Raw genomic sequence first — 20186 nt, 5'->3', positions numbered from 1 at the left:
TCTTGAGCAGGTGGTCACAGAAAAGAACCAGCCTCTCTGGGAGGAAACTGATTTTCCAGATCCATTTTCGTCAGGGCTTAGGCCTGGTTTTGGCACAAAACTGCTTTGGTCGCCCTGTAGGATGACTTCTGTTGTGGACTCTCCTTCCTTGGGGGTTTTAAAGCAGAGGTTGGATGGCCATCGGCAAAGGATGCTTTAGTTGAGATTCCAGCATTGCGAGGGGTTGGACTAGATGACCCTCAGGGTCCCTTCCAAATCTACAATGCTATGATTCTATTATCTTATTTTGTTCCTGTATTCTGATGAGGACAGGGCTGTTCTTTCTTTTTCGTAATTTACACACACACACACACACAAATCAGGTGTGCTGAGCTGTTCATTTAATAAATTGAGTTTTTTTGCGGTCACTTCTTTTTCTTTCAGGAAATGGGAAAGCACATAAACCTCTCCATACTGCCCTGATTCACTTTCAAAATATTGCCATCTGTACACTCTCGGTGCAGGCCATGTAATATAAATGGACTACAGAGATATGCACTTGAAGTAGAAACTCTTAAAGATTACATGCTGTACTCAGTCCAGCACATCTGTTCAGTTCATATGCCGTGTGTGCCATTGTAACTTAAAACACACACACACACACACAGAACAAATGGTAATAAAAAAGTTGTCTCTTATAAGGAGCTTACATCTGTTTGCCACAGGGATTCCATATGATTGTGAAGATCGCCTGTTTGGTTGGCTATATTTCTGTGGCCAAATATGAACTACTGACTTTCCATGAGCTACTTAGGGAGAAGATATTAAGTGAACTAACTGTTCCCTCCCAACTTTTTGGGTCTGATATCAAACCTGAACTAGGCAGCCACCTAGTGGCTAAGTGGTGATTGTGTTCTTGTTTGTTTATGTGACTGTTTATTTATGTCAATATTTATGCCACATTCTCTGCCATTCATACAACACCCACAGCAGTTTATGAAACAAAAGAAAACAACTCCGTACTCCTAACTCCAAATAATCTATAAAGCACACATCACAGTGTGGTTTTTAAAATCCATGCAGTTAGGAAGCCATGCAACCATTTAAATCAGCACAGATCTGCCCAGAGGAAAAGCTTTTTTGGGGGGGAGTGGAGGCAATTAAAAAATAATGACCTGGGACCTGACCCACTCCATCTAGGGAGGGCCTTCCATAATGATTCCGCTAGAGAGAAGCTGCAGCCCTGCTCCCTCTCAGGGTGTTTTTGCCAACATCTAAGGAGCCATGGAAGCTATACAGAAGAAGGTGCTCCCTGATTTATGCTGGCCCTAGGCTGTTTAGAACATACTGAGGTTGCCATTTTGGCCACCTTGAGAAGAAAACTATTTCTATTATTTTTGTTACTGCACTCTCATATTGTTATCCTTTTGAATGTTTGATCTTCATAGTTTATTTCATTCATATATATATATATATATATATATATATATATATATATATATATAAAATTTAGGGGCAATTTAAGCACATATTCTACCAGGTTTCTCCAATGTTTGTTTTCCAAATGCAGCATTCACATGATACGAAGACTATTGATGATAGTGGTTTGTTTTCACACAGTCAGGCTATTGTGTAATCATTGCAATCATGTCATGGGAAATGTAGCAGTATGAATGTCAGCTTTATTTAAAATACAGTGGGTTGATAAATTCCATTTTTTATCTGGAACCCTTTGAAACATATCAGTTACTTCAAAAACAATATGGGTCTGATCCTGCCAGCCAGCTCATGTTGAATGCAATTTATTCAGGTTAAATTTTATGTGAATTACTTAATTGGAACAGAGGACTTATGCCATAGCAGGTGATGTGGTATAAAGTACATCAGCAACTAGCAGGAAAAATAAATTAAATTAGGTTAGAACATTAAATAATAGCCAAATAGCTGCTACATATGGCAGTTCCCAACCTTGTGTCACTTTTACACACTTATCTCTCATCAACTTAGAATATTCAGAAGAAGAAAGAGGCAGCTCTCAGAGAAACTTTGTAAAAAAAAGACATTCACTTAGAAATTATCCAAAGCAATGGATTTCCTGGTACTCTTCTGCTTACTCAAAACCAGTTGGCTTTCATTGAGACTGATGGGCTTACAGAAGTAGGTGTAACTTATTTGTTAATATGAAGGCCATTCTGTACACAAAAGTATCATTGTGTTGTTCTGCTTCCAGGTCAATTAGACTTACTTGACCTGATGTTTCTAAGCATATATGAAGAACTGACAGAAAGTGACGTTAATGTTCTTTGTATCCATACAGCATATCAACAACGATCACATACATGGGGAGAAGAAGGAGTTTGTATGTCGATGGCTGGATTGTTCTCGAGAGCAGAAGCCATTCAAGGCTCAGTACATGCTGGTGGTACATATGAGGAGGCACACGGGAGAAAAGCCACACAAATGCACTGTGAGTCAACAGCCCCAAATCACTGGCCCCACTGGCTTGTTTCCATTTCCCTTTTGCACAAACGTGATTGGCAGGTTTTGCTGCCTTATGAAACACTACTGCCTAAAATGTGGCACTATGCACAGCAGTGAAATCAGTTCTGGAACCAGTGATATTTAACTTAATCTTATGTGATCTTAAAGTGGAGTGGCTAACCGGTTGTCATTGGACTACAATTTTCATCATCCCTGCTTAGTAGGCATCATCCTGACAAGTCGCCCATCCATGTGCCAGAAAGGTGGGCAGTGGCACAGCCAGATGTTCAATGACATTGAATTATTCAGCATGGCTGAGCAGGCGGCAAAGGGAGCTTAGAAGATCTCTCTGAACATGTGTGCAACAAAATGGCATTTGAGATTTAGTTGAAAGGGAATATTGTAAATGACTTTAAAATCAACATGCTACTTATATTTAAAATGCACTCCACAGTACTGGTTGATGGAGAAAAACAGCATCTTCTCTATTAAAGACTGTCAGAATTCTGTCCTTTTGATTACATTTCATAAAACCAGCTGAAGACATGGTTTGTCAACTGGTGTCCAAAGGCTTTAGATACAGAACCAGCTATTGCGACTGATAGCCTTAGTAAAGTTTTTTTTTTTAGATGAGGTTTTTTTTTAACAACAGTTCTATCTGTCTTTACATTTTAGTTTTTACATTTAGTTTTTATTGTGGTATATTTTTTATGGTTTTATTGGGATATTTATAAAGGTAAAGGTAAAGGTACCCCTGCCCGTACGGGCCAGTCGTGTCCGACTCTAGGGTTGTGCACTCATCTCACTTAAGAGGCCGGGAGCCAGCGCTATCTGCAGACACTTTCGGGTCACGTGGCCAGCGTGACGAAGCTGCTCTGGCGAGCCAGCACCAGCGCAGCACTCGGAAACGCCGTTTACCTTCCCGCTATAAAGCAGTACCTATTTATCTGCTTGCACCCGGGGGTGCTTTTGAACTGCTAGGTGGGCAGGAGCTGGGACCGAAAGACGGGAGCTCGAACCGCCAACCATGCGATCGGCAAGTCCTAGGCACTGAGGTTTTACCCACAGCGCCACCTGCGTCCCTTCTATTGGGATATTTAGCAGACTATTAATATTTCTAATAAATAAATGGGGCTGTCTTCCATGAATTAATCCACATACTTCAGCAAAGCCAGTTTAGCTTTACCATCACCAAGCCTTGTGACAGTGAATTACGTAAGAATTCACTGCCTAGGAAACTTCCTTTTGGTTGTTCAGACTCTTCTGATCACTTTTTCCATTTAGATACTGAGTGCTGAACTATAACCAAACAATCAAAAAATGAAAATTAAGGACTTTCAGCCTGAATCAGTCCATGTTAGTCAGAAGTAAGTCTCATTTTATTAAATGGGGCTTACTCCCAGGTAAACATGCAAATGAAGGCAGACTCAGAATTGCATTACAGTGTCTAAACAACCCTTCCCTTTATATTGATGCAAGCTAGGCTTTTATCTTACATACTTTTAACCAGGGATTATGATGGGCTCAACAAAACAAAAGAAAGAAATCTTGAACACATTGCTATTATGGCTAGATCCTGGAAAGCTGCTCTCCCTTTGATGTGGTGTTATTTCATTGGCTTATCCCCCACCCTCGCAGTCTCTACTTTCTGTAACACCAAGCGCTCAGAATAATCCATATTTGCATGTTGTCTGCAGTTTGAAGGTTGTACAAAGGCCTACTCCAGGCTAGAAAACTTGAAAACTCACTTGAGATCTCACACTGGAGAGAAACCATATGTCTGTGAGCATGAGGGCTGCAACAAAGCATTCTCAAATGCGTCTGATCGTGCCAAGCACCAAAACAGAACTCATTCCAATGAGGTAAGGAAGCACATGGGCTGTAAAATCCCCCAACCATGCACAGACATAATCCTGCCAAAAGAATTTATTGTAGAATATATACCAAGAAGAAACACCCCACAACTTTGAAGATGCAAAACTAGTACATTGCATACATTTTGAAGGTCATAAATCATTTTAACAGTATGTTTTTAAAAGGCATATTTAAAAAGCAAAGGTTGCTTGAAAGAAAGTTCCTTGATTTCTATTCAGCGTATTTCAAGTACTTGTTATTAAGATCACCACTATGTCTAATGGATACGCTTCAGTTGATGTGCCACAAACAATGGCTTGTGTTCTGCTGTACCCAGAGAAACAGCCTGTGCATCGCAGCTGATCCAGGCGACCTCTTATTCTATAAGAAAAGTTTTGTGAAGGGTGGCACAAACTTCCTTTGTGCCGTGGCTTGCTTGCCCTCTTGTCTACACCTTTGTCACTTCAAAACTGATGCCAAAAATACAAAAAGCAAAGCCCCACAACAGACGAAAAGCACGGCTTACTTCAAAGGCCAGCCCTTGCTTCTTCGTATTGCTGTACTACCTTCATTACAGGAGCTGGATGGGAGCAGTAAACATGAAGGACAGTGGTGGAAAATTGGGTGTCCTGACTTGCAAATCCACCATTGGATACAACCCTCTGTTTATAAATCTTACAATATTTCTGCAGTGCATTTGGCCACTTCCGTGTGCCAGTACAATAGAACAAAGCACTGGGTCATATGAGTAATCCTAAGTAAATAAACAAATTGAAATATGGACGGGGACCAACTTAAGGACTTGCTCTAGTCCACGGGCAGCCCGTTCCATTTTGCGGCCTGAGGATTGATTTTGTGGCTGCAGCTTCCGGCAAGGTTTTGCAAGAGGTCCAGGAGATCTCATTGGAAGCTGCTCCCACTTCTCTAGGGGGGGGGGCGCCCACACTTTGGATTCGGCCACTTGAGACTTGCTACCTCAGTCGGCCTCATGGGCAGGCAGGCCCTGCTCCAGGCCAGTGGAAAAGTTTACTTTTTATCTTCCCAAAGCTGATCCCATGCCACATCACAAGCTGCTTTTGAAACGGCTGTCAGATTCAATGAAATTAATGGGGGGCTGTTCCTCTAAAGTTCCGCTTAGGCTCACAGAACTACTTTCATAATTCTTTTGAACTTAGTTGAGGTGTGCAATGTTTTCTGTACTGAAAACAATTCAAGGTTAGAGGTATTTAATTCCCCATAGGAGAATAAACATGGACCCACATCACATGATATACTTGTTATTTTCCTCTGCATGTATCATAAGATATATTGAATTAACGAAGGAAAAATGTCATACAAGAAGAATCCCAAAGACTTGCAGCGTTGTTTACTAGTGACACCTGCTGGTTAGTCCCTGACAGTGTTACGTGAGAATGGAATCCCTTTGGTGTTCAGTATTCTCTTAAGAGTCTAGTGAATATCAAGATAAAGAAATCAGAGTGGAGAATGAGAACTGTGCAGAAGTGATTCAAGGATTTATGTTGTTTCCCCAAAGCCCTTCCACATATTCAAAGCATGTACATTGTACTTTGAAAGGAGCTCAGCGTCATACACAGTAGGCACATATTGCTTTGGTACTCTCCTGCCAAAAGAACTACAGAATTGGCAGTGTCCCAGATGAATTTCCATGCAAGTGGCCCAAGGACCAATGGCAACAAGGCCGTCAGGAACTGATTTCATAGGAAAGCACACTGAGGGACCATAGTACCAAGATTAGAGAGCTTGGATTTAACCTCTGTTAATTCTGCTTCACTCTTATGAGTCTAAACTTGCAGATGTGTCCACAAGTACAAGGCACTTCAGAACCCATCAGCCATTGGCTGAAAGATAACATCCACAGCCTGTGGCCTCTGAATGTAGCAGTAGTATGCTGTATAGCATTGTTAAATGCTCCATGGAAGAACTCATAACCAATACTGACATTTCTTTCCACTTGCAGAAACCCTATGTCTGCAAAATACCAGGGTGCACAAAGCGCTACACAGACCCCAGTTCTCTCCGGAAGCATGTGAAAACGGTGCATGGTCCTGAGGCACATGTCACCAAGAAGCAGCGTGGAGACATCCACCCAAGGCACCCACCCCCGAGAGACCAAGGCAGCCATTCTCAAACAAGATCCCCAGGCCACCAGACTCAGGGCGCGATTGGTGAGCAAAAAGACCTCAGCAACACTACCTCAAAGCGTGAAGAATGCCTCCAAGTGAAAGCGGTCAAGTCCGAGAAGCCCATGGTATGCAACATCTTGTGCTTTCTCCCCATCACCCTTTCCATTTGAGGTTGCCGGGGGTTCGTTGGTTATGAAATACTGCTTTTGGTTGCTTTTCTTTACAATAACCTGTGACAAATGGAAATAAATTATATCTGGCAGCTCTAATATAATGTAACGTTTGGAAATCAAACAGTGTGAAGCTATTTGTAGATTAGATAGGCTGAATACTTACATGCTTTGCATCTTGACTCAAAATGCCATTTAACCACCACAAAAACAGGAAATTTAAAATTCATTCACACTTAAATTGGCATAACAGAACTCACATGTGTTACTCCATTGATATTAAAAATGACTTGTTGTCAAGATTTACCAGATGTATATCATGATATTCAGTGCCATTATAACCCTGAATAAATTGCACCCCTGTTGGCTGAAGTTTGGATACATCCAGTTCTTTGCACTGTGCCATTCCGATAAACGAGGCTTTATTTAGGGCACAATCCTGCAGGAAGCTCTCCTGTGCAAGTTCCATTGACGTGAGCGTTATCACCATTCATTTTGATGGTACCGTATTTTTCGCTCTATAGGACGCACTTTTTCCCCTCCAGAAATTAAGGGGAAATGTGTGTGCATCCTATGGGGCGAATGCAGGCTGCGCCGCTAAGCCCAAAGGCAGAACAGGGAGACGGAGCGCTGCGGAGCACTCCATCTCACTCTTCTAGCTTGGGGACGGCTGCGTGCAAAGCCTCTCCAGGGCAGCGCTGTGCCTTCACCCCGCTGTCCTGCAGAGGCTAGCAAGGCTGTTCCCAAGCCAGAACAGCGAGATGGAGGGCTCCGTCTCGCTCTTCTAGCTTGGGGTCGGCTGCGTGCAAAGCCTCTGCAGGGCAGCGGGGCGCTGCGCTCCAAAGGCTTCAGGGATCTTTGAGGCTGGTGGTGGGAGAAAGCAGCACTTCCCCCCACCGCCAGCCCCACAAGCTCGGGTGAATGCACCTTGAACGCACCTTGCTTTAGAGGAGGAGAACAAGAAAAAAAAAATTTCCCCCTCCTATGGTCCGGTGCATCCTATAGAGTGAAAAATACGGTAATTGTGCAGGAGAACTTCCCCCACATTCATGTATTTTGTGGTAATCTGGTTTAAATTTAGTTCTTTCAAATTCATAGAGAAAGGGCTAATCACCAGATAAATGTTGCAACAATGTTTATTAATGTTTAAGTAGAATGAATTGCAATGAATTCTGATTTCAAATTCTTAAACATCAAGTCAAAACACTGAGTTCGTGGGTCAAAATGAAAATAATCTGTACAACCTAGTTCTCACAGTGTTGGTAAACCTTTACCTGGGTGTAGCACATCAGTTTGTAGGTGTGGTGGGCTTTCATAACTGAATGCACCTCCACACAAAAATTCCTGCACACAGAAAGTTTGTGTGAAAGAAGCCTTCTCCTTGACATCTCATTTTCTCTGCGGAGACAATTTTTGGGATGGAGGAGTCTTCAATCATGATTTTTCCATGTGGAGTCAGAGGTTTACCAATTCAATGTAAGTAGATCATTACTTCAAATTTGAGATTCCCAAATTGGAAAATATATCTAATATGGCTTTTTATAAAATGTGCCATGTTGATTTGCTCAGTCTAGAAATCTGTTGAGCACTCAGATACACACACTGATACCCTACATGTAAGAATCTCCCATATTTTTCAAGGGGAGAGTAGACCTGGCTGTGCAAAGGTATCAACACCTTGCCGGGGGGGGGCGGGGAATGGAAAGTCTCTATTGGGGAGCTCCATGTTTGTATTTAAAATCCTGGACCCAGATCAGAAATTGGACCCAAGTGACTAAATTTTAAGTTTCTTCTGTGTTTCAGGTGTGTCAGAAGTATTTCCTAGTCTAGTTAATATTTCAGCAATGTGGTTGAATTGAGTGGCTTTGGGGGGAAAGGGAGAGAAAAGATTATAAGAACCATGCAGAAAATAAAATTTACTTATAACATTGAGCTTAATAAATGTTAATCAAAATTAGGTGCTAAAATAGTTGAATAAATTATGACTTGACCATGTTGTATGACTTTTGTAATTGTACTAATCTGGTATTTCTTCTATCTAATGCTCTTAAATGACTTGTTCTAACTTCCTAAGGACAGTGGGTAATAAGGTGAGGGGATTTTAACTTCTTCTCAGTTCCTTCAATGCTACTTTTGAAAACCATTTGCTTGCTGCCCAGGAACATTCCATCAAACGCATCCATGGCATTTCATAACAAATGGCATGTAGTGCAACTGGAATTATGGCAATTTTAAATAGACGTGTATATGTTCACATACACATCCGTGACCACTCTCTGTTTTGTGAGTGAATGTGTCTGCTGTGAGCAATTAGTCAGCTACAAGAACAGGCTTCTGACTCTCAAATGTCTTTGTTCAGCTAGCATGAAACAGTAACTGCCCCAGTGATGCTTCCCTGGTGAATTAATTAATTTAAACATTGCTACTGGGGTTTTCAGCTAAATGTCCACAACACATTACTAATAACGTCACAAAACCTAGATAATTTTGTGTTGCCGGTGATCCTGAAAACACTTGCATGCTCATTGCTCACTTAATGGGAGGTCTTTTTGTTAAAATCACTGAGATTTTTTCCCATGGAGATCAAAAGCTGATATAGGAGGCTGTTCTTGAGAGCAAAATGATTTCGCATGCCTTAATCAGGGTTCTGTGTACACTGCAACTCTGCTGGAGCACAGAAATTGTGTCCAATGTGGCACAAAATTCACCTTTCATTAAAATAATAACAGCAATTAGCCGCGAGGCTACAAAGATAGACTTGCAAGCATATGGCCCAGTGATGTGGATTTTCCAGAAAATTTTAAATCACATTGTTTTCTGGGAAGTTTTCCAGTGCCCAAAGTCTATTGGAATCTATAAAGTCCTAGAAGTCCTACTGAGTTCAGTAGAGTTTACTCCCAGGTAAGTCTGTATAACAGCCGAACCATGTTTATTTGACTTGCATAACAAGCAAAACTTTTAAGGCATGATGTATTAATTTTATATACTATATACATTTTAAAAGAATTTCAGAGTAGCCTAAAAATAAAAATATAAACACATTTCCCCAACAGCCATAGTTATTTGCATTGAAATATTTGATTAGGAAAACAAAACGAAAACCAGTAACACACATTTTGTGTGGCTTAAACGGTACAATCAAACTAAATCACAGCTTAGATTGGAATTTATTTTTTGACTATTTGTAAATATTTTAAGGCAGAGCTTTCCAAACTGTGTTGCGACACATGAGTGTGTTGTGTGCAGGTGTGTTGCGCAATGTGTGTCTGTATCTCTTATAAGGTGTTAGTTTAACCTCCCTTTTTCTAGTAAAACAGAATTACTGTGTCGTGAAATGATGCATGTCTAAAAAGTGTGTCACCGACATGAAAGTTTGGAAAGCTCTGTTTTAAGATATGGCGATTCAGTAGCATCCACTCCACCCCCTGACGGTTAGCAAACTCAACACAGCCAGAGGTCTGTTTATTTCACATGTAGATATTTCCTAGGTATGAATCCTGTTTTTACTTTGCCTTGCTATGGAAATTTATTTATTTATTTGCAGGGGTTTTGACTAGATGACCCTCAGGATTTCCTCTAGCTCTGTAGTTCTATGATTGTATGATTATTATTATTATTATTATTATCATTATCATCATCATTATTATTATTTCAGGTTAAATTACAGTAGTGATTTTAATGAAGTTATTTTGGTAATATCTGCTTGATACGCATCCATCTTATTAACATCTAGAAACATTTAGAAACATCCTCTAAAAAGAAACATCCTCTAAAAGCACTGCTCTGCTTCTCTCTCTAAGATCTCTTTTAGGTGAGGTTGTTGAATACATGGCAAACACTGCAGTGTTTTTCTTAAGCAGTCTGAATATCGCTGCAGTAAAATAAACCTTATGAAGCATATCTATGAGCTTCTCCAGGGCAGTGGATATGTTTAACTGTGACAGGTCAACATGGCAGTAGAAAAACTATCATGGTAGAAAACCATAATTCTCATCAGAATTTACAGGAAAAGTAAATTCTTCTTGAGGCACAGTGGAAGGGAAGTTTCAGGGAAATGGTTGCAGTGAGTAATACTTTAGCAGCAAGCTGGTATTGATCTAGTGATGGTCATTGCTGCTCTGTGGGATATTTCCGATGGCATGATGAAGGCTTTTAGTGTACAAATCCATGTTTTGACAGCAGCTTTGTTTTATTCACTGTACAGTGGTACCTCTGGTTACGTATTTAATTCATTCCGGAGGTCCATTCTTAACCCTAGTACCACTTTAAGTACACTTTAAGTTCTTAAAGTACCACTTTAGCTAATGGGGCCTGCTGTGCCGCCACCGCCGCCGCGCGATTTCTGTTCTCATCCTGAAGCAAAGTTCTTAACCCGAGGTACTATTTCTGGGTTAGCGGAGTCTGTAACCTGAAGCGCATGTAACCCGAGGTACCACTGTATTGGCCAGTCCACAGTACTAAGGATGCTGCACTGCAATGAGAATCAGACCCTTCTGAATATTAACTTTATAACACTAGCACCTGGCTCGCTCCATGGAGATGGAACCATACATATATTGGTGCCATTCAGCTGCAGATGATCATATTGGCCAGGAATTAAAGAGCTACTTCCAGCATCTCCAATGTATTGAACTCACAAAGGGAATGTTTTCCAGCTGTGCCACGGGACCCCTCTCATTTTCAGTAGCTTTTTTTTAAAGCTTTTCGTCTGATGTGGGAGAAGGCTGTTACTCCAGAAGCACAAGTCTAAGATCAGAAGAATGCACACACTCTTTTGAAGAGCATGCCCTAGCCTTAGATTTCAGAAGCTTAAAGTGGTTTGGTAAGATGAGAGTCCTTGGTAGCATCCTGTACTTGCCTCAGCATGTCTCTGACCAAGTAAGGCTTTTCTTAATAATGAAATTGTGTTTATTTCTCAGCCATCTTGCAAGGTACCTCATGCAAATAAATAACTGAGGTACCTTGCAAGATGGCTGAGAAATAAACACAGTTCCGAGTTCTGTCTTGCCTTTCTCTAAGCATGATGGATCTTAGGTGCATTCTGTTTCTAACTGGATTTCCTCTCCCCCCCCCCCATATCTTTTCTCCTCCAAACAGACATCTCAGCCAAGCCCTGGTGGTCAGTCTACATGCAGCAGCGAGCAATCCCCCATCAGCACCTATTCCAACAATGGGACCGAGCTTAATCTGACCAGTAGAGGTAGTGTAGGAGACCTCAGTGTAATAGATGAAACCCCTATCATGGACTCTACCATTTCCACAGCAACCACAGCACTTGGCTTGCAGACCAGGAGGAATATGACAGAGACCAAATGGATGGAGCAAGTTAAGCTGGAAAGGTTGAAACAAATCAGTGGAGTGCTTCCAAGACTGAACCCCATTCCACATTCCAAAGCCCCAACTTTGCCGCCTCTCATAGGAAATGGTAAGATATGCTCATTTAATGTAATCTGCAGCTAGACCATTGATGGGGACAGACTGTTGCCAGCACTGACTGCCCATACATTACTGGGTTCAGGATACCTCAGAGACCGCCTGATCCCTGCCTAGTTACTGAGATGTTTGGTGGAGTCACTGTCCGTGTTCCCCATGGCATGGATGCATGGCTCCAGTATACCATGTGTGTTCAGTATTGTGAGCCGAATTTTATGGCACATCCTTCCTGTTGAGGTCACAGAGCCCCCCCCCCATCCCTGTTGAACTTCTGGTCCGTCTACAGAATGCTTGTTGTTGTTGTTTTCCCACATACATTTTAACTGGAATCTGATTTTATAGTTTTAACTGAATTTTATTGTCATTGTATTATATTCCATGTACACCACTTAAAGAAGATTGGAATTAAGTGGTATAGAAGCTCTCTGAATAATAAGATAAAATAATGAATGAATGAATCCACTTTAGAATCCATCCCTCCCCCCCAGAAAACCCCCCAACCCTGCACAGGGTTTCTTTAGTGCTTTTGCCATTATAATGCAACTAAATAAAGTGCATGCTCATTCTAATTTGAGAGTACCAAATCATGAAGTGTTGATAGGCCCTTCCCTGACTAAAATTATCAAGTAAGAAGAGTTTGGATTTGAAGAGTTTGGATTTGATATCCCGCTTTATCACTACCCTAAGGAGTCTCAAAGCGGCTAACATTCTCCTTTCCCTTCCTCCCCCACAACAAACACTCTGTGAGGTGAGTGGGGCTGAGAGACTTCAGAGAGAAGTGTGACTAGCCCAAGGTCACCCAGCAGCTGCATGTGGAGGAGCAAGGAAGCAAACCCGGTTCACCAGATTATGAGTCCACCACTCTTAACCACTACACCACACAGGGTCAAAGCTGAACAACATGATCGCCACGTAATTATGCCATGGAACTTTAGTTGGGATACAACATTTCAAACAGCAAATGGAGATCACTTTTTTGAATGCTCTTCCATGCAAAATACGGTACTTGCTCAGAATGCAACCAATTTAGAACATTAATTGATTCAAGATACTCTACTAAAAGGTGCTGCACTAAGTCAGTGATTAAGAAAAGATTACTGTTGTTATAAATAAAACCTGCAAAAAAACCTCCTAAAAGAGATAGTTCCTCCTTTTCTTTCTCACAGGTGGAATGACTGTTTTAAGATGATGCTAGTACGGCACATTTATCCAGTTTCTGAAAGCAAAGTATGCTTCTTGCTTCAGAACTGTTGTTCTACTCAAATGCAAATTTTAAATAAGTATATTATTTAAAGTAGGTAGAGCAGCTGATCAATTGAATAAGATTTGTTTAATCATGTTAGACCCTTATACTCTAAGCCAGTGGTTTTCAACCAGGGTGCTGTGGCACCCTGGGTATCATAGTCAGGGGTGCCACAGGGCTACTCTGTCCTCTGATGCCCTCTCATGTCTCTCCCTCCCAAAGGCTTCCACAGCTGTTTGTTGCAGCAGCCCAGACAAATGGTGCCTCTGGGGCTGGGCACGGGGGTGCTTCCCAGGCCCCCGTGGGGCAGCTGTCTTTGAGGGGGGGCAGCTCAGAGAGCAGGGGTGGCAGTTGCAGCTGCCCAAAGGACGCCCAGAGAGGGGAGAAGAGAGGAGGCTGAGGGAACACCCCCCAAGGAAGGGTGTTCAAAGAGGGGTGAGGGGCTGCCGGCTCTGCAGGCAAGGAGTGGCATAACTGGGCTCCTGAGCCCCCCAGGGGAGCCACAGAAAGAATGTAGTTGGTCAAGGGAGCCGTGGACCCAAAAAGCTTGAAAACCTGCTCTAAGCCTATGCATGTCTACTCAGACCTTATGAGTTCAGTGGTGCTTACTCACAGGTCAGCAATGTATAGGATTGCAACCTAATTTCCTGCTCATATCAAAATATTATACCAGGGAGAAGGGTACCCTAGGGAAGGTGGTAAGATTCTTATTATTACTATTTTATTGAAAGATGGTACGGTAGAATTCTTGTGTTTAGTCCAAAGTATGTGTTAATGTGGGTGACAGACGTGAATGGAGCTGGGAAACAAAACATACCCAGAGTCCATCGCAGGTCTCATCGCCATTTTTGCCCAAATATTTTTTCCTTCAACTTCGTTGCAAAACTCTTTCAACTGCAGCCACCCATGCAAAATATCTGTGGTATTTCTTGTTTCTGGTTTAAGTTCATTCCAATAAAGGGAACTACAGAAAAGAAAAGAAATGGTTATAATTGCTTATTTTATAATGTTGCTTGGAATGCCATGCAAAAGATATTGAAGAATGACTTTCAAATTATCCCAAATAATTTACGGAATTGTGTATTTTGCAGTTTTGGCTTTCAATATGGTTCGATTAAGACAGTAATCTACATTTTAAAAAAGACTGCATATTTTCACAGATCCAGTCAGTGGAGTCCTACTAGAGACAAGAGAGACAAGCCAACATAGACCCAGTTCTTACCTAGTTCTAGGGTTGTAGTTGTGCTACTCTTGGCATGCTTTTTTCTCTTGGAAGGCATTTTAATTTTTGTATAGAACAGCATTGTGGACTTCAGTTGTGTGAGCTACCGAACTGAAGCAGCACTGCCCAACTACCGGGGTAAACCTCAGTGGGAACTGGTCCGCAGCACCAGGCAGCATCGTTCCTTCTGTGTTGCGTTGCGACCAGTGTCTGGGCAATGCCTTCAGATTTCTTTCATCTTGCAACATTATTCTTGGTGTGCCTGAATCCAAAAGTCTTGTTGGCCCCATCATCAACATTTTGGAAATATAATGGCATTTTCTTGGAAACGCACATTTTGTACCATTTCTTTATTTCACCTGATCAACCTGGAGTCTTTTCTTCTTTCTTTATCCCCCTCCCCAGGTACTTATTCAAGCAGCAGCTGCAGCATTGGAGGAAACATGACTATTCTAGCCAATAAAAATGAACTCACAAACATGGACATTACTGTGCTCAACATGCTGAACAGAAGAGACAGCAACACCAGCACCATCAGCTCAGCCTACATGAGCAGCCGCAGATCCTCTGGGATTTCACCTTGCTTCTCCAGTCGGAGATCCAGTGATGCTTCCCAGGGCGAGGGGAGGCTCCAGAACATCAGTGTTACTGATTCCTATGACCCCATTTCAACTGATGCCTCTCGGCGATCCAGTGAAGCCAGCCAGTGTGATGGCTTGCCAGGTCTTCTCAGCCTGACCCCCGCCCAGCAATACCGGCTGAAAGCAAAATATGCAGCAGCTACTGGTGGACCCCCACCAACCCCACTCCCTAATATGGAGAGGATGAGCTTGAAAACAAAAATGGCACTATTGGGTGACTGTAGGGAGTCTGGAATGTCACCACTGCCCCCAATGAATTCTCCCCGAAGATGTAGTGATGGTGGGACAAACAATTACAACAGGCGACACATACTGCCCCATGATGTGTTGGGGAACAGCACAAGGAGAGCCAGTGACCCTGTGAGACCAGTTTCCGATAACCTTTCCTTTCCCAGAGTCCAGCGTTTCAACAGTCTCAATAGCTTTAACCCTCCTGTTTTGCCTCCATCTATGGAAAGGCGTAACTTCATCCTTCAGAACTACACCCGTTCTGATGGTGGCTTGTTCCGCAACTGTTCCCCTTGTCCTCCTAGTATCTCTGAGAATGTGGCCATGGAAGCTGCTACAATGGAAGCAGATGGCAGTCTGAATGATGAGGATCTCCTACCTGACGATGTGGTCCAATATTTGAATTCTCAGAATCAGGGTGCATACAACCACCTGCCAAATGGTGGACTAGATCACAACAAAGTGCATCACAATTCAGCATTGGGGTACGGCAACAACTTTGACCAGTCTCCTCCACCAAACAACTCTGAGGCCAGTAAAAACGACCTGCCAATTCAGTGGAATGAAGTAAGCTCAGGAAGTTCTGACTTGTCTCCGTCAAAATTAAAATGTGGGCAACGGTCCCTGATCCAGCACACTCAAACCTTAGGCCTCTATAACAACATGGTTGTCCAACAGCGGCACCATGGGCTGGAGAGAAATGCTGTGTCCCAGCAAAATGGCTATCAGCACCTTCTAGACAACAGCAGCTCCTGCAGTTTACAGCAGAACATGGTCATGAACAACAGTGACACCAGTCATTCTTACCACCTTCAGTCAAATAAGGCACAGCTGTATGGTGAAAGTATTGGCAGACAACCAGTGGGCAATACCTATGACATTGTGATTCAAGGGCAAAAGCTGGGAAATAATTTCATGCCAAATAATGGAAACCAGCAGAATTTTGGCTGCACTGCAGTATCAGAGGAGCAGTCTCCCAATGTAATTAGCAGGATGCAGGGCAGAAATGTGGTTGCCCAGGAGTACCTTCATAATCAGTCAACAGATGATATCTACTGCCAAGAAGTCAATCATTCCCATAAAATGATGATAGAGCAAGTTTCAGCTCCCTCACAACCCACCCTTTATCAAGGGCCACAGAGTTGTCCACTGTCTCACAATGCTGGGATCCAGCCATCAGGTTTGGTGATGGCGAAAGGGTACCAGCCCTGTGCCAACTACTGGGGTGGCAGGCGACAAAACACATCAAGGAATAACTTGGTGCAGCCACAAGGACACATAAGGGATGCCAACCAGCCACACAGGGTCAATGGCATCAAAGTGGAATCACAAGGTCAGTCGCAGCAGTTCTACTCTAATATGCAGAATTACTCTGGTCAGTTGTATGACCAAACCACAGGGTTTAGCCAGCAAGCTCTGAAAACAGATGCTTTCCCCCTTTCAGAAGCTAACTGCCTGCTTCAGGGGGCGAGTGATGCTACTTCGTCAGAGCTTCTCTCCCCAGGAGCCAACCAGGTAACGAGCACCGTTGACAGCATTGACACCAGCAGCCTCGAAAGCGTGCAGATTGATTTTGATGCTATCATAGATGATGGTGACCATGCCAGCTTAATTTCAGGAGCCCTGAGTCCCAGCATCATTCAGAACCTCTCCCGCAACTCCTCCCGCCTCACCACTCCCCGAGCGTCTCTTACATTCCCAGCCATGCCCATAAGCACAAACAACATGGCCATTGGGGACATGAATTCTTTGTTGACCTCACTTGCAGAAGAAAGCAAGTTTCTTGCTGTTATGCAATAGACATACACAACTTAGGAGATGAAAGATTTTTTTAAAAAGTAATTCATTTTTTTTAGTTGCTTTAAGTACTTTAGCAGTCTCATCTCACCTAAATGGGATGTGTTTCAAGTATATTCCTTTTATGGAATAAGGACTCTGAAAAACCCTAAAGTGTTCTAGGGAGAAACTGTCTTCCGTTTCAGTTCTGAATCAGTATTGTTACACCCACAGTCCCCCTTTTTTCCCAATGTTTATATGCTTCTTTTTTATTTTATTGTTTGTTTATATATTTTTTGTAATTGTAAGCCAATGTAAATGTGTGATGTGCATGCTGGTTTATCTTTGAGGAAGGTCTGATAAAATGGCATTGCCTCTTCCTGTAACTCAAAAGGAAATACAATCCTATATGGTTGTTGCTGGAGTTCTTATACAGCCAGGCTCTAACGTGTAGACACAACATTACCAGGAGCACATATATATATTGAAGTTTGGGGTTCCATCCTCTTAGCACTGATCACGCAAACCCTGTCAAGAGGAATGTGTGAATGGTTTAAAGCAACTAATTTATTCAAAAAACCCCCACGTGTAATGGTTTGAGTTGTCATTTCTGTTGTTCTACACCAGTGGTTTTCAAGTTTTCTGCATTCAAGGACCTCTCCACATAATGCTTTGCCTAAGGCAAATCTTCTCAGTCATGTTCTAGACTGCACAGTCAGTTGATGCAGAGTGCTGGCTTGGCGTGCTGGGTCTCACCATGGCCCTACTTGAGCTGAGAAACCGCCCAAGACCACATTGGCTATATACTGTGCGCGGGGGGGGGGGTGAACAAGTCTTCACTTAAGAACGTGTAGAAGTGCATCTAACAAATTTTAGGGTTCTCCAGAATGCAGCTTGAAAACCACTGCTTTGGACTGAGGAGAGACAAAATACCATATAAATAACTCTGAAGCATATTCCAATAAAAATAAGTTGGTTAAAAAAGAAAATAATGACAAAATGACTGCCCATTTTTATGTCACAAATTGGCTTCAATTTCCAAAACCTCCATTGCATAATGAGTAAGCCTCACATTTTTTGTTACAAAATGGGGAGTAACTTGAACATGTGCGTGTATGAAAATAAATCAATATCTATGCGAGTGCTATTATAAGTCTGCTTGTCCGAGACATAAATGTAAACACAAGTTGCACTTTTAAGCAAGGTTTAGTTCAAATTGTTGGCATTCACTTCAGTGCAATATGCATAGAACTAAGTGGTTTAAAAGCTCAAGCTATAATATTCAAAATGTTTAGTTCTTGTTTACTATAATTCCATTTAACAATAACTGCCTTCCAGTGGTGCTGTAAATGTCTTCTATCATTGCCTTGGCGATACGGCCAAAGCTTCATTCATAGAAAGGGGCAAGAATGCCACCAGCTACATATCCCAAGCAAGAGTCACCCCCTATCAGCCCTTCCACTGCCTCACCACCCTAAGCCATGGGGCTGGAAACTTCAAGCACAAATGAGCCATACCAGTAGGCAGGTGTGATACAGAGGAAGGCAAGAACAAAGCAAAACAACAGAACAAAATGAGAGGCGCTAGTCCTTGATAAGAAGGTTCAATCCACAGACAGAACATACAGAACATCACATCATTTTGTGCATAATGTGCATAATTCCCCCCCCCCCCGAAAAATAAGGGTTCCCTTTGGGATAGGGAATCTGTCAATAAGTTCAGTACAAGAACATTTCACTCAGTAACAGTTATTCTGATAGCTCTTCCACCAATATCCATCAGTGGTGGTCTGTCCCAAATGTAGAGGTTGCTATTCACACTACATTATTTTTTACATAATGTTTATAAAATCTTCATATCGTTTTTATGCCGTTTGTGGAGATTGAGTTGGCCTAGAGTTCAATTTACATATATCCCTGACCTGTTCATTTTTCACTGCCATCTTGGTTACTTTTCTAGTCTTGTTGCACAATGCAACACAACAGCAAGCACAATTACATCCATACATTTAAATGAGCTCAAGTTAGCTCTGTTGGATTGTGGCTCGTAGGTTTGTATTCCATGTAGTAGCCCACTCTGTTTCTTAATGGTCCATTGTATAAGTGAAGAATTGGTTTGTGAAAAGCAGAAGTTACTCTAGAGATTTCTTTGCACCTCTCAGTTTTATCAGGACTTTATTTTTCCTGTTGCTCCAACTCTAGGCTGGTGGACTTCCGAAAGGCACATTTTCCTGGAACTAAACAGCTGCACTACTTCTTCAACCCTTAATCATGTCAAAATTACAATGTGCTGTTATTACTGCACCAGATTTCTTATGTTTTGGGCTCGGGCAATATTATAGTACCATGATTTGAACCCACCTGGTTGATTCTTTACCAATAGAGCCTGAACCGCTGTGTTTTTAATTAAACCAGTCCAGTTGTATACACACTGAGGCCACCAACCAACACTGGTACATGATGACCCGCAAAAGAACTTAACCCTTGTGTGGAGAATCTCATCTTCAGTATCACACATTCCTGAAAGTGGCTGATGTAGAGGTTCTCCATAGAATTGGGAGTATAGAAGTTAATTTGCCATCTATTCATTATCATGTTTCTGAGCTTAGAAGAACAGTCAACACAAACATCCTATAAAACAATTGAAACCAAAATTATTGTAATGTTTTTGACCATTGAAGTCCTGTTTGGAGGAATGTTTCCTTATAGAATGTACTTGTGTGTGAAGTTAAGTTCTAGGAGTGGATCACTTGGAGAGGCTAATCTTTTCTACTCTTCCAAGTTTGCCTTCAGGGTAACCAAGGCTACTGCAATGTGTGTCCCTCCTGAACCACTATGGCAATAGTGGAACATTTAGGACTTATGCAAGGAGATTGCAACCCAGCCCTCTCATTACCAGCACTGCCCATGTATTTCCCAAATTTACTGGTGCTGTGTCAAAGGAGCGCATATAGGAAGCTACCGTACATCAGGTCATACTATTTCTCTGTCTGGCCCACTATGATCTAAGCACTCC

At 42.2% G+C, this 20186-nt stretch overlaps 1 protein-coding gene across 5 annotated transcripts in view; it reads left to right on the top strand.

Annotated features, from left to right (window-relative positions):
• The window catches only part of GLI3 (GLI family zinc finger 3), a 240194-nt gene extending 220556 nt beyond the window's left edge, over positions 1-19638 (top strand). For 4 of the 5 annotated variants that reach the window (XM_081834716.1, XM_081834715.1, XM_081834714.1 and 1 more), the window contains 5 exons: positions 2297-2446; positions 4158-4322; positions 6293-6583; positions 11726-12053; positions 14932-17995. In XM_081834716.1, the coding sequence (XP_081690842.1) occupies positions 2297-2446; positions 4158-4322; positions 6293-6583; positions 11726-12053; positions 14932-17195 (3198 nt within the window). In that variant the 3' untranslated portion in view covers positions 17196-17995. Of the gene's footprint in view, positions 1-2296; positions 2447-4157; positions 4323-6292; positions 6584-11725; positions 12054-14931 lie in introns of all 5 variants that reach the window. The other variant, XM_081834713.1, reaches the window with a different exon arrangement.
• Positions 19639-20186: the final 548 nt, after the last annotated feature.

The sequence above is a fragment of the Podarcis erhardii genome (assembly GCF_964252035.2).
Source record: "Podarcis erhardii genome assembly, chromosome: 12".
In the NCBI taxonomy this organism is placed as follows: domain Eukaryota; kingdom Metazoa; phylum Chordata; class Lepidosauria; order Squamata; family Lacertidae; genus Podarcis; species Podarcis erhardii.
The sequence above is the reverse complement of the archived record's forward strand: the minus strand, read 5'-3'. Positions and strand labels throughout refer to the sequence as shown.